At 36.4% G+C, this 15409-nt stretch overlaps 1 protein-coding gene across 8 annotated transcripts in view; it reads left to right on the top strand.

The window, feature by feature from the left end:
* The window catches only part of KCNMA1 (potassium calcium-activated channel subfamily M alpha 1), a 426357-nt gene that overhangs the window by 243531 nt on the left and 167417 nt on the right, over window positions 1-15409 (top strand). For all 8 annotated transcript variants that reach the window (XM_053983344.1, XM_053983342.1, XM_053983341.1 and 5 more), the window contains exons 4-5: window positions 5204-5297; window positions 6209-6320. In XM_053983344.1, coding sequence (XP_053839319.1) covers window positions 5204-5297; window positions 6209-6320 — 206 coding nt within the window. The remainder of the gene's footprint in view (window positions 1-5203; window positions 5298-6208; window positions 6321-15409) is intronic.

The following is a 15409-nucleotide window of genomic DNA, read 5'->3' as shown; positions in this document are numbered from 1 at the left end:
CAGCAAAGCTTTATGGATGCTGGGAACACCTTGTCAAAATTTTTCCCCATATATGTAAAATTAAATGGAATTATTTTGTTACTGCTCTTGTAGTCACTCTTGCTCAATGAAGTAGTTTATGCCTATTGTAACTGTACAGCTGGCCTTCATAACTACTAGTTTTGTTGCAAAAATTGTATAGATAATCAAAGATGCTCTTTCAAAGTACTTATAAATATTAGGGAATCATAGAATAATTTCTTTTAGAAATGACCTTTAAGTTCTCCACTAAACTGTGTCTCTAAGTGCCACAGCTATACATCTTTTAAATACCTCCAGGGATGGTGACTCAACCGCTTCCCTGGGCAGCCTCTTTCAACGTGTTTTCAGTGAAAAATTGTTCCCTAATATTCAATCTAACCTTCCCCTGGTACAACTTGAGGCCATTTCCTCTTGTTCTGTCACTTAAATTTGGGAGAAGAGGTTGACCCCCACCTTGCTGCAACCTGCCCCTATGGAGTGGTAGAGAGTGATAAGGTCCTTCCTGAGCCTGCTTTTCTCCAGGCTGAGCAGCCCCAGCCCCCCTGTGCTCCAGACCCTTCTCCAGCTGTTGCCCTTCTCTGGACTTGCCTCAGCCCCTCGCTGTCTTGCAGTGTGAGGCCAGAGCTGGACCCAGCACTCGAGGGGTGGCCTCACCAGGGCTGAGTACACGGGGATGGTCCCTTCCCTGGTCCTGCTGGCCACACTATTCCTGTTATAAGCCCGGACGTTATTGCCCTCGGCTACTTTGGCACATGCTAGCTCACGGTGTGCTGGCTGCTGATCAGCAACTTCAGGCCCTTTTCCAGTTAACAACTTTACAGCTGCTCTTCTCCAAGCCTGTAGCACTGCATGGGATTGTTGTGACCCAAGTGCAGGCCAAGGCATTTGGCCTTGTTGAACCTCATACAATTGGCCTCAGCCCATGGATCCAGCCTGTTCAGATCCCTCTGCAGGGCCTTCCTACCCTCTAGCAGATCAGCACTCCTGCTCAACTTGGTGTTGTCTGTGAGCTTACTGAGGACTCACTCAATTCCCTTGACCAGATTATAGATCAAGATATTAAACAAAACTGGCTCCAAAGCTGAGACATGGGGAACACCATTAGTCATCAGACACCAGGCGGATTTGACTCCTTTTGCTCCACTCCTTGGGCTCAGCCATCCAGCCTTTTACCCAGCTAGTCCAAGCTATGAGCAGCCAGTTTCTCCAGCTGTGAGAAATGGTGTAAAAAGCTTGACTGAAGTCTGGACAGCCTTTCCCTCATCCACCAAGCAAGTTACCTTGTCATAGGAGATCAGATTGGTCGAGCAGCACTGCCTTTCATAAACCCAAACGGCTGGACCTGATGCTGTGGTGTCCTACATGTGCTCTGTGCTGGCACTCAAGATGTTCTGCCCCATAACCTTCCCCAGCACCAAGGTCAGGCTGACAGGCTTGTAGTTGCATGAATCCTCTTTCTGATCCTTCTTGTAGATGGATATTTCCTAATTTCTAGTGAGGTGGGACCTCTCCAGTTAACCAGGTCTGCTGATAAATGATGAAAAGTAGCTTGGTGAGCACTTCTGCCAGCTCCCTCAGTATCTTGGGGTGGATTCCATGCAGCCCTCTCTATTTCTGTCTAAATGGTGTAGTATTTTACTGACCATTTCCCCTTGGATTGTGGGGGCTTCATCCTGCTCCCTATCTGTCCTCCAGCTCAGGGTGCTGGGTACCCAGAGAACAACTGCTCTTGCTATTAAAGACCGCAAGGCAACACAGGTATTAAGTACCTCAAACTTCTCCTCATTCTTTGTCATTATGTGTCCCTCCATCCAATAAAAGATGGAGATTCTACTTAGCTCTCCTTCTGTTGCTAATTTATTTCTAGAAATGTTTTTTGTTGTCTTTTATGCCAGTAACTAGATTTAGTTCTAGTTGGACTTTGGCCCTTCTAATTTTCTCCCTTCATAACCTCACAACATCCTTGAAACCTTCTGGAGTTGCCTGGCCCTTCGTCCAAAGATGATGCACTTTTATTCCTGAATTCCAGCCAAAGTTCTCTGTTCAGCCATGCTGATGGTCTTCCCTGCCAGCTCATCTTTTGACACATAGGGATGGTCTGCTTCAGTGCATTTGAGATTTCCATCATGAATCATGTCAAGCCTTCCTGGGCTCCTTTGCCCTTCAGGACTGCATGCCAAGGGTCTTTCTCTACCAGCATCATAAACAGGCCAAAGCCTGCCTTCTGGGAGTCCTGCTGGCCCCCCTCATTATTTCTTCAGAAATCAAAATCTATCATTTTGTGATTGCTGTGCCCAAGACAACGTCCTATTGTCACATCAGCCACCAGTCCTTCTCTGTTCAGAAAAACCGCTCTGGTGGGGTGTCTTCCCTAGCTGGCTCATTTACCAGATATGCACGTCAGTTGTTGGAGTATGGATCCTGCCACTTTTTTAGGGGGAGACACCCATTGCATTTAGAGTTCCATCATTACTGTAATTTTTATCTAGTTATATTAAATCTTTCCTCTTCTTGCTAGTATGCTATTTCATTGATTTTATCATTGTTTCTCCTGTCTTTTTGTGGTATAAATGTATGAAACCATGCTTACATGGAAGGGGAATAAAAACATTTCTAATAGTCTGTTGTCTTTTTCAGAAGTGAAATCTTTGCTGCCCTAACGGGGTGAAATCCCATAGGATATGCCATGTGATTTTAATATAAACCAGGGAGTTTTATTAGTATTATTACTGGTCCTGGAGACCCTAGTGCACTACTAAGAAGTACTTAGAGCACTTCTGGTTTTGAGAAACTCGGTGAAGTAAAGACGAGTTTCCTTTGTGCAGCAGACTGAATTGTGCAATGATAAACATTAGTGGCCATATTTTTCTCCCAGCTCACGTGTCAGCTAGTGGTGAAAAGAAAAATAAAAAATCCAAACTGAAAGTTTAATTTAGAATGTTTAAAATCTTTTATAATCCATCTGTGAAAAAATTAATAATTTCTTCAGTGTCATGCCCTTCTGACAAAATCATCATTTGAAATAAAAAAAGAAAGGATGCTGTGTTTGTCTTTGAAATGGACAACTTAAACATTGAAAGAGAGGGATGCTCTCTGAAATGAAGGAAGTTTAAAGGATATCACTAGCAGAAACAGCAATTTTGGTATTAGGTGAACAAAAGTCACAAATCAGAATTGTCATCCATTGTGCTAAGTGTTTTGCAAAAAAAAAAAAATATAAAGATGTGTTATGCATTAGGTAATTTGTCAGATCTTGTAGGTTTTTGTAAAGGACAATGACACAAAAGTAGAGCTGTTAGCTGCAACCTTAGCTGACCTTAACTAAAAATTGCTCTCTATCCTGGTTATAAGCCTCTGCAATTCCATTAGCTTCAGTGAATTTCTCCAGCTTTTGCAGGAACCTAACCTGGAGTTAAGGGTTGGTGCAGGGCTGTTGATTCCGTTCCTCTGTGCTTCCTGTTGGTAGGGTGCACTGTGACTCAGTGTGTGGCCTACTTTATTTTGACAAAATCCCTTGTTCTCATTAGTGCCGTACAGAAAATTATCCAGTTGGGTTTTCAGATTACATCCACTGTTTTTGTAGCTAAAAATGTGTTTTTAAATGAGGTATTGTCTGCTCTCCTGTATGTTAACATTTGGCTTCTCTTCCCTTCTGCCTGTTCTTGTAAATCAATTTTATTTGAACTATAACAGAAGTGTCTCATAACTTCAATGCCTTTTCAAATAGCCTTTGAAAAACAATTTTAATAAAATTTCCTATAGCACTGAAGCTTCTTAAAATATGAACCTCTTGTACATCAAGGAGAATTTTGCTGTATACATTCATGCATCTAGAGACAGGAGAGAGCATGCTATCATTAACTTGTTTGACCTGAAATGTATAAAAGGAATGGAAAATTTGGCTGCATGTGTAATGACCTGGTAGTCCAGGTAATTTCCTTTATGCCTTAAGTTAGGTACCTGACATTCATAATGCATAGAATCTTGCTTGTTGAGCAGTCTAGCATTATATTTGCAGAACTACTGCTATACTAACTGGTATTACATTCATGTTCAGTGATTTATTTGATCTAGAAAGCCAACAAATTTCTGCTTTTCTAAAAGGATGTTTTCTAGGGCTCCAAATGTTCAAATGATCTATGTTCTGCTTTCCCTCTATTACAGTTGTGATGAACACATGATCATTTGCAATATATGTGTGTATATATATGTATATATGGTGGGACATTATGTATATATAGTATATACATCGACATATATTGGGACACGATTTCCACTTGGGTCTCAGACTACAAGATTGGACTGTGGCTTCAACAACCTGTTTTAGAAACCTCACAAATAAATCACTGATGATACTTATGGAAGTTACCACCTTCCTTAGATTAAAAAAAAAGTATATTTATAAAGTACCAGTTTGTATAGAGTAAGCTTTGGATCTGTCCCACTCTCAAATAGAGCATAAAATAATAAGCTAAAATTTGCAATGGCTGCCTGATAAACACAAGGGTATTTTAATTAACCTGCATGCAGAAATTAACCCTTAGAGTACTGCTTCAAATTCTTCAATTTATTTTGTTATTTAATTTTACCAGTGGGCTATGCTGCTTTTCTACTCGTTCATAGTACTGTACATAAAGTACATTAAATGGGCATAGAAAAAAAAGAAGTGAGAAAAAGAAAAAAAAATCCAATCAACTTTTTATAAACAAGGGATTCTACAAGACTAAGTACTCCAGGTTGCTAATGGGTAATGTATTCCTAAGCAACTATTTTTTGTTAAAGGTTTTATGAATTAAAAGGATGTAATGTTTCACTGTACCTGTGTACTCGTTAGGTTTCTGCCTAAAGTATCATAGGTGTGTCTCCTTTAGAAAGAAGTCAGTTCTTTAAGGGTTAATGTGGGGTTAAGCAATCCTGAGGTATTCTCCTGCTTGTCCTCTCCTAAAGGTATCTGCATGTTAATTCTCAAATATTACCTGAACAGGTTAATATAAACACTTGTATGAATGACTAACTGAATGAATGAAATAATTCCTTTGAAATGCTTGCTTGATCTTGTAAAGGACTGGAAAACAGAAACGTGATTTCTGGATCAAGGTCTTTAACGAAATGCATACGATTCTCAGCAGAGTAGAAACTCATAAACTGACAATTTATTCTGATTTCTTTGTCTTTCAAATAGCCCAATAGAATCCTGCCAGAATTTCTACAAAGATTTCACATTACAGATCGACATGGCTTTCAATGTGTTCTTCCTACTCTACTTCGGCTTGCGTGTAAGTAGTGTGTCTTTGGTAGCAAGAGGCAGGGAGGGAAGGCAGCTGCTGTACATGGTGATTGAAATAGAGATTGTATTTTCTTTGAAAGAAAGACAATATCTTCTTTAACACAAAAAATATTGTTTTGAAATGTGTAAGTCAAAATTTTAAGGCTTAGAACTGCTTCATTAAATATCTTCATGATACACTCGTTTTTTTTCCGTTTATTTGTATATTTACATTTAATATTTATATAAAGCAAATGTTTTCATTACTTTTAAATTATTAATCAAATGCAAAATGAAGCTTCACCTTATTTAAGCACATAGGCAAGTTCTAACTATGATGCCCTTGGCATCTAAACTTGCCAGTTTCCCTGGGCTGATTTTGTATTCAGGAAAGAGAAATTACGACATCCGTGGTTCCATTCAAAAGTCTGAAGTGCTGCTGCAGTCCTGAACTATGCCTTGTAGGAGTCACCCTGCTGATCTCCTCGGGACATGTGTAAACTGCTCTGCATTGAGAAATTTGTGAACAGCAAACACATTATAAGACTACTATCAGCATATTTGGTATGCTGGAACAAAGGTGATGTACTTCAAAATACTTTATAATTGCCTATACTTTTCTAATATTATTGATACACTGTCAGTAAACGTGGAAAAAGTATTTTTAGCACAGATATTACAACTGATAATGTAGATGATCTATCTCTTTAGTTAGACCTTTCATTTTAATCTCAGTGTTATTATCAAGAAATTCACAATACAGACTTCTTTCCAGTGAGACACGTTCTGTCTGGACTGACCTAAAATATCAGTTACTACACTAACTTCTGAGTTTAATATTTTAGAACAGATACCTGCAGTCAGCATGAGAATAATCTGATTCTTTCATCTCTTCCCCTCTTTTTTTTTTTTTCTTTCCAGTTTATAGCAGCCAATGACAAGCTATGGTTTTGGCTAGAAGTTAACTCAGTGGTAGATTTCTTCACGGTCCCTCCAGTGTTTGTGTCAGTATATTTAAACAGAAGTTGGCTTGGTAAGTACAGTAGTTTTATCTTTAAAATGATTGTTATGAAATTATTTCAACTTTGCACATTTGGGTGGAGAATTTCTTCATCTTATGTCATTGTGTAAGTTCAAAAGCAACTTTGGTAACATTCTTCTTCTGTGTAAGTAGAAGAATGTTACCAAAGTTGCTTTTGAAGTGAATTTTAAGCAGAAAGGTGGATTTTGTCAGAAAAAACACTTACTATATCCATTTTGTTTTCAACTCATTAGTATAATCTCCTGCTCTAAGTGGTGGAGAACTCAATTTTGGAAGTTCTATGTAACAACCTGCCTTTATCAAACCATGAATTTGATTTGTCTCAGCTTGAAACCTGAACAGGTGATCTAGATCATTCACTCACTGAACTGGATTGCCATGGATCATTGTCAACAATGAAATCAATATATTCTCATTGCATTTTTTAAGCCAGTGTAGTTAAATCCTGAATCCACTGAAGTGACTGATTTGGAAGATACATTTCGACACTTAATATTTTTGTTGGATTGCTAGGAATGCATTAGAAAAGATATGCCACATGTAAAAGGGAATGCACAATGAAATAGAGTACACTCAATTTAAAAACGTCCATAATGTGCCAAATGAAGTTTCTTGTACAAGTGTTATGTGCTCTTTCATAAGGAAAAACAAACATCAAATGTTGCGATTTTTTTATTCAGAGAAAACATTGTAAAAATGGAATACTTTGTGAATGGTATGTCTTTAGACAACATATGAAACCTCACAGTTTGGCAATTCATTCCTCCAGAAATACAGGCACTCATTTTCCCTGAAAACTGAAGAGAATAGTTATCTTAAATGTTTCATATGGAAAATAAATTAAACCAGAGGGTCTTTAATAGTCTTTTAATATTTTCATCTTAATATAGAAGGGCAAAAATGCAAAAAATATTGATGATTTTTTTTAATGGAAAGAGATCAGTAAATTTATAACCGCAGTAAAGGTCATATAACCATATTAGTGGTTATTAGTATGCCAGGGAATAAAGCAGTAAAATAGCCAGAAAAAATCATTACACATCCTCCTATGATTACTCTCTTTATCACATATCACTTCTGTCATATATGGAAAACTAAGTAAGGCTTTTTGAAAGAGAAAATGTCATACAGTTGCACAATATGACAGGAAATAAAATTTAAAAAGACGGTATGTAAGTAAAAAACTTTCTTATCCTTGAAAGAAAATTGCTGATTTCAGTAGCTATAACTTAATCTCAGATTCCTTGCATTATGTGAATTAAAGGGATGGATTTTCACTCCTGTATGTGATGTATCAGTGTTTCTCAGAAACTGAGATTGAAATCCTTGGAGATGGAGGCTATCTGAGAGAATAAATAGAACCACTGAATTCATTGAAAAGGAATATGAAATGAGAAAGTAGCAAAACCACAAATGCTACTTTCTCTGCCTCTGGGAAATGAGGCAGAGATAATTATTTGGAATGAATACCCTTCATGAAAGTGACTGCGTAATTGACTGACTCATGGTGACACAGCAATCCAGCTAACACTACTGACAGGGATAATGAGAGCATTTGCACATTTAGCAGTTTCTACTGCATAGATTTTATAACTTTTATGTCAGTTTTCAGGAAGAGTTAAGCACTCATAGGGTTGAAAGGATTTCCGTATCGCTTAATTACCCCGACATCACTTTATCTTGATTTCTTGTTTATAGCCCCACTTTTCCTGTTTCCTCATGGAATCCCCCTGAGACATTTATCACCCGCTGAGGAAAAAAACTGATGTGTTTTTTAATGTAGTCATCTTAGGAGTAAGGCATTTACAATGTTTAAGCTTTGCACCTGCTTCCAGAGGGGTTTTCATTTTAGATAAATTATCCTTAGTGAAATCATTCACTAATTCAAAAATGTGAATTGTTTGGATTCCTAACGTAGCTTTAATTTAGACCAGCAAGGTATTTTGAGAAGCTGCGATGAAAGAATTTTTAAGTAAATATATCAAAGCATGTTAATGAAGCCTGTGTATTCCTTTACACCTTTAAAAGGGATGGCCAAATTTACTGCCTGTAGAGCTCAAATGCTTTGCTCATACATGTAGGCAATACAGTGGTAGGACTGAGTGTGTGAGTAGGGGGGAAAGGAGTGTGTTTAGAACATATTATTTAGTTTCAGGTTAGATGCCTACTCTGCCTTTTTATTCTATGTAACTATTGTAATTGAGAGAGATATCCTTCTGCTGAGGGGAATTCAGGACATTTAAGTTGTGGGTTTTGCACAAGTTGTCCCCATGTGTATGGAGGATTAGCAGGAGGTTTGCCTTTTAGTGAGGCAACTAAATAGATAGGGCTTAAGGTTAGGCAATGTGAAAATCATTAAACATTGGCACATTTTAAGAATTTCTTAATGATTTAGCAGGTTTCCTTTGTACACTTTAGATTTCGAGATCATTTAGGAGCCGAAATAAAATGCACCATCTAGAATGTATTGTGCATCAGGGTCTTTCCAGTTTATTTCATTATTGATTCATGTCAGTCTGCTGTAATGAGTTCACTGAAGTACTTGGCAGAATCAGAGCTCCCAGTGTGGCTCTCTGAATACCTAATTCTCCAAGAGCTGTCCTGATTTAGCTGACTGACTAGTATCAGTATAGAACCACAGTTTGAGCAGTATTTGAAAGAAATCAAACTATCCTGAATAAATAATAAACTTTGCCTTTAGAGCAGCAAGTGCTTACAGAAAGATGTGAAGCATAGCACAGGACGTGCTCTGGGTGTTTCATCTGTTTGTGTACTGTAGTGGAAAGCCAGTGGATTTTTTCTGTTCTTATGCTTGCTCAGAAATGCCATTCACCTACTGTGTAGCTCTTAGTATGTGAAGCCTTTTCCTTTCCCTGCTACTCTTTTGTATTCAGCTGTTCTTAACATACATTTTTGCATCTTGAAATGCTGTATATGAATTAAATTTTCAATCAGTATTCATAAAGGATGTTTCAAATCTAGTCATCTACCTAGATTCCAGTTTGCAGACAACATTTGATACTGAAAGACAGATCAGATTATGCTTTTTCAAAAGGTTTCTAGGAATGTCATTATGATCAAAGTCTAAAGTAAAGCTGAAGGCAAAACAGCACTTCAAACCTGCAAAATACCAGATTTTTAGATTTGGTGTATCCTTCAGAAAGGATTTCTGTGATATCATATTTGTGTGCACAGGACAGCTAAAAAAGGTAGTTGGACAGAAAATAATTTGCAATGGGAGAAATAATGGCATGGTAATTTTTTTTTTTACCACAAAGTTGTCATAATTTGAGTATCCTAGCAAAGTTTCAGATTCAGAACTTTTTTCCTTTGGATAGCTTGCAGTCTGAAAAATTGGAGAGTCCTACAACAAGTGAATGTCTTCCAGGTTTATTTAGTAAAGACTTAACAACACTTTGCACACTTAAAACTGTTATTCTATCTTCTGTGATAGCAAAGCCAATTCAAATAACTGAAATTTGTATGCTTTGTATTTGTATGCTTATGAAAAAAGAAATATTGATTTTATGATCTGGCTGTATTGAACTAAATTGCCTTGACAGGATTGCATTGTTAGAGGGGGATTTAACATAAGAAATACAATCTTGGCTTCACATTTGCAAGAATTTATGAATGAGGAACAATCAGCCTTAGATTGTGATATTAATACGAAGTTATTAATACAACATAATATATGAATTTGATAGTGTCTCATTATTGAATCACAGAAATGGAAGATAAAAAAGATCTTTTAAATAGTCTTCCTTTTTCTGACTGTATGGTTCATATATTCTACTGTTCAGAACATCAAGTGATACAAACTATGTGATTCCTAGTGAATTCTCTTATCAGGAGGATTTTTTCTTTATCCTTATTCCCTGACATGCCTTTTAGTCTAGGTTGCTGCTGATGCTGTATTTTTTTTTTTTTTCAGAAAATAATTTCAGATATATAGTGGGTGAAAGAAGACAGACAACAGATGCAAATATAGCATGCAAAGCATAGAGAACAAATCTCTTCAGGTGCTGATTAGCACAGTTAGGGAAGGGGATCCTTTTTTTCCAGCGTTTGCTCAAATTCTGTCCAGGTCCTGTTACAGACATGTCAATTAATTTTGGATGAGACTTGTGGTTTCAGTATCAATGCCTGGTCAGAAAAGAGTATTTCCAACAACTCTGGTGGAAATTCAGCTTTCTTGGTGAATCAGAGAATGAAATTGGTTTAGAGATAGACGACTTTGGAGAAAAAGTGGATGTGTCTTATTAAGGTAGTTAAGGTGAATGGTGTGAAGCCTTCTACCCATCCAGCAAGTGTTCTTCAAGATGAAGCTTTAGTTAAAAATCTCTGCATGAAAACAACATTTGTTTTAATGCCCTGTAGACTTTCTTGCCATAATCTCTACAGAACAGCTCAGCTTGAAAGCATATTTGAATGTGTAGAACACTTTATTCCTTTGGGAAAACTTAGATAGTTTAATGGAATTTAGTTACACTGACACAAAGTCCTCTGATAACTTGGTTGTAGGGATACCACTTTGACTTTGCAATAATTTACTGGATTTTTGTGCATCTACAGATTGCAAAGCTCCCTTGCTCAGCACCTTAAATTTGCAGTCATTTGCAATGACTTTATCGGTAAGTGTTGTGCATTTCTGCCACCTATTGGTGGAATCTTTGAATGCACGTCCAAATTCTACAATATTTCTTACAAGAGAAGCATCTTTTATACAGATTTGATGTATTTTTTGGTCATCTTACTTAAATTATGCATTATTTTATATATAATGGAAGCCAAATTCTCTAAAATTTCCTAGAAGCATTTTATTTTATGTATATGTGCATGTGTACTGCTTTTATATGTGACAACATTTCTCTCTACACTTCAAATGCCTTCAAACAGGTATCAATAAATTTAATGAAAGAGTTTTGAATGCTCAAGGTGCTTGGTGATTTGTCAGTAATCTGTCATTGAATGGACTGTATCACATTGGTATTGTACTGAAGACAACATTTTGCTTTTTTCTAGGCACCTTAATCAGTTCAGATTTCACAGAGCATGTATATTTTGACAGGGCCCAGTTAAAGTAATACTTACTTCCCAACAGACATTTGAATTGCTGCAATGTTAAGACCAGAAGGTAACCTTGTGACAAGTATATATTTGCCTAATCCATGATAGATTTTTATGGATATTGTTGCATTCATTTGTGATGATACTCTTCTCCTCTCTCCTCCACTGAGAGAAGTCAAATGAGTAGCCAAAAGACACTGGAGCAGAAACACAGGGACAGCACTAGTTTCAAGTGTCATTAGTGTCTGTCATCTGACATGCATAGAAACTGTGTTCTTGCTTCCCTACCTCTCTGAACTCAAAGCAAACAGGATAATTTAAATCAACTGTTCCCAGTCTGTCTCTGTCTGTGAGTGGTACTTAACATTGCACAGAAAAGTGACCCTAATAACATTCTGCTCTGATGGGGAGTGGTGAAAGGCAGGGAGGGTACCTTGATTTTTTTTTTTTTTTTCATGTGTGAATGAGTAGCAGGCTTAGCCCAAAAGTAGTCCTAGTTTCTGAATTTTGAGAAGCTGTTGAAAGTTAGTATCATAGCTGTTAACAGTTGTATAGCTTTAAAAAGTGGTTCCTAATGTGTTTGCCAGGCTGGATGGACTAACTTGACTCTTTCATCTATAACGTGACTGAGCAAGAATGTACCTTCAGTGGCAGAAAATAAATAATCCAGTCCTAAACTTATAGTTAAATACATAAATGTTACCTATAAATGAATGCATATTGTTTGTTGCTATCCTGCTTTACACGATTCCAAGCCCTGCTTGTCACTAACTTAGTCTCTTCATTATCAAGAATTTCATCCTCATATATCATTGCTTAGCATTATTAGGCAGAATATTAATAGAAATATTAAATAACTTAGGTCAAAAACACATTCCTGACAAGACTTCCAGGGAAGACATGCCAGATACATTTTATGACTTCCTGGGGTTTAGTCCATTTAATGAGTGCCATGGCAATGCTGAGTAAATTACATCAGTATTTATAGCTCTGTCACTCAAACATGTCATTTAATGGAAAAGCAAATGGCATATGATGCTTTTCTAAATGTATACGTAAATAGAATTACTTATCCTGACTACTTAATTACTTTGTAGTAGAATTCTGTCTGAGATTAATTAATAGGCTCATGGTTATTTCTTTTGGGCTTATGGAAATAACATGAACTATTTTCTGGAACTTCTATAAACTACATGTGCCAGACTTGCCTAGAACCAACTCTAAGTAACCCACAGAGTTTTAAAAACTATTGGATGCAAGTTACCCAGTAATGATGACTTAAAAATGTCTGGCTTAACAGATGTGTTTATTTGCATTCTCCTTAGTCTCCTTAGTCACATTAGGAAGGCATGTATGCAGTCATTACATGATTGGCTTTTTTTAAGTTATGAAATAAAATATGCGTGGGAAACTTTTGTTTTTTCTCAGTCATTACTGAAATGTCCACCATATTTCTAGTTATGCAATGCTATGATTGAAATGTCTTTACAATGCAGTAAGTCTGTGGTTTCTTAGTATATTTCATAAATGTTTTATTCTTTTTGTATTCTGTTGTTTTTAAACTGAAAAAAAAATATTACTGTTTTGGACTGGCTTTTTTTAATTTATTTTTTTTTATTTTTAAGAACAGCTAAATGTTATTAGTATTTTCATTGAAGTGACCTAAATTTGAATTCCTAGTAAGATTTCCTTGTCATATAACCAACCCTCCCTTCATTGAAACACTCAATATTCTTTCAGAGCTATAATATTTAGAACTTCTACAGGTATATTAATGTTGTTCAGCATATGTTTTTCAGGTACTGTGCTGTAAGCCAAGCTGGTTTTATGTATATTTCATACAAAGGAATGTAAGCAGCTAGACTTTACATTAGCTGGTGTAGCCAAATTATCTGTTGTCATTGCTGCTTGGTGTTCTATGTCATGTTTTTTTCTGGACATTAATCCATAAATGTTAAAGATCACAGTCTGCCAAGTTTAGTGATTGAGAAACACAGAATGCTATTTTGTTGTAGATTGACTGCTAAATTTGAAGTTGTTTATAATAACAGATTTTAACTTTGCTCATATTTAATTCAGTCATACTTCCCTCTAGGATAATAACAGGATAGTAATAGCAAGTATAAAGGATTTATGCTGAAAAGTAAATCACTGCAATTTCCTTTAATAGCCAAGCATTTTGCATTTTTAAAAAGATATTACATAATTTTCTTCTCTCCATATCCTTTTTTTGCCCAGTTAAAGTGTGTTCTCAATAACTGGATGTTATGTGAAAAAACCAGACTATTTTCCTTTTATCCTGCTTTTTGTTATCAGTTTAATTACTTTCTGACTGCCCTTGCATTCTCTAATGGCTTCAGTGGTCTTTCTGACTCTGTAATTAAGTTCTTCTGCTTAAATGAAGGCTACCTGGACTGTTGAGTTTTCTCTTTAATAGAATGTGCAATAATACCGTAAATGGAGAGAACCCATTCCCTCAAACTGCTGAGGGATCCTATAATTATTTATTCTGTCTTCTGGCATTTGTGTTTACTTGAATGAGGGGCAGTTAAGTTAAAAATGCATCTTTTAGTGTCACATTATCATCAGTCAGATGATTTCCAAATTTTCTTGAGCTATCTACAGCATGTAACTGACTTGCATGCTTTCTGTAATGGTAATATGAGAGATTAGTTTAATTTTTATTTTTTTTTAATTTGACTGTTTTTTATCTTATGTCAGCTGAAAGATCAGTTCAAAATAAAATTTCATTTATTGGCTCCCAGGTGGTATGTTAATATGTATATTTCCTTGTAGACATTGAGTCTAGTCTTTATGCATTATCCTGTAGTTATTTCCCTGATAGCTTCTTCCATTGATTTTTTTGACTGTGTTTTTAAATATTTTGAATCTAAGTTAGTTTGTTGCTGAGTGGGATCTTTTCAACTTTGAATTTTGAATGCTTGTCATTTACAAGCAACTTTATAAGTAATATAATTGATACCTGCCTAAATCCAAAATTAGAAGTCCTTATACCTAGAACATGACAGTTTGTATTTTGGCATTTTTAACATGAGTTCCATGATTTCTGGTTACTGTTTTTGATCTTTAGCTCACTTTGTATTTCTAGTTTCTATAACACCGCTCAAAGGAATTATTTTATCTTCTAAACCCTGTGCCAAATGTACTGCAATGTCCAGTTCTGATTAATTCAGCACCAGTTGTCTGGTGTGCACTGTGGTGCGAGTCTGGGCTTATGTGGAATTAAGAAAAGATGCATTTTTCAGTTTAAGTAATTAAAAACCCAAACTGCATATCTGTGTTCCTCCTGACTTTTTTGCAAGACTGAATTAATCAAAAGCAAATCCTATTGAGACTGGAATTGATATAAACTGATGCAAAGATAGTTGGGCTTTCACTAGAAAGATTAGAAGTTAAGAAATCCACACAAGACCTGAGAAAGTTCTTTAGTGTCTGTTTTTTCTGAATATCAAAGGGCCCTGATGGAACTGATGTACTTACCTGAGACTAGAAGTTTATTTAAACTCATTCATAACCTTCCAGTAACCTTCTGGCAATTCTTTCACTCCATTATATATATAGGAACCTAAGAAAAGTCAAGAGAGAATTTGATTAAGATTTTCCAATCTTGTTATAATTCTACATTCAAAAGGGGAAACTTTGTTAATATGGTTATTTACATGCACTGCTTGACCATCACCTGAGAGGTCCAAACCCCACTGGGATTAGGGAAGATGACTTCTTGTGCTCTGGGTATCAATATGAGAAAAGCAGCTGGTCAGAGCCTGCTGCTGGTAACACCAAGGTTGTGGGCTCGGTCCCTGTCTGGGCCATATACCTGGGAGTTGCACTTGATCCAGGTGGATCCCTTCCATCTCAGAATATTCAGTGAATCCATTAAGTTTTGACCTTCCTGCTCATGTGACATTTCAGAATTAATGGTTGAATGGCTGAAAATCTGTTCCTTTATCCACTATTCTGTCTTTACAGTTTTTGCTATACAAAGACAG

The sequence above is a fragment of the Vidua macroura genome, chromosome 8 (assembly GCF_024509145.1).
Source record: "Vidua macroura isolate BioBank_ID:100142 chromosome 8, ASM2450914v1, whole genome shotgun sequence".
Taxonomy (NCBI): Eukaryota; Metazoa; Chordata; class Aves; order Passeriformes; family Viduidae; genus Vidua; species Vidua macroura.
Note: the sequence above shows the minus strand (reverse complement) of the source record. Positions and strands in the feature narration are given on the sequence as shown.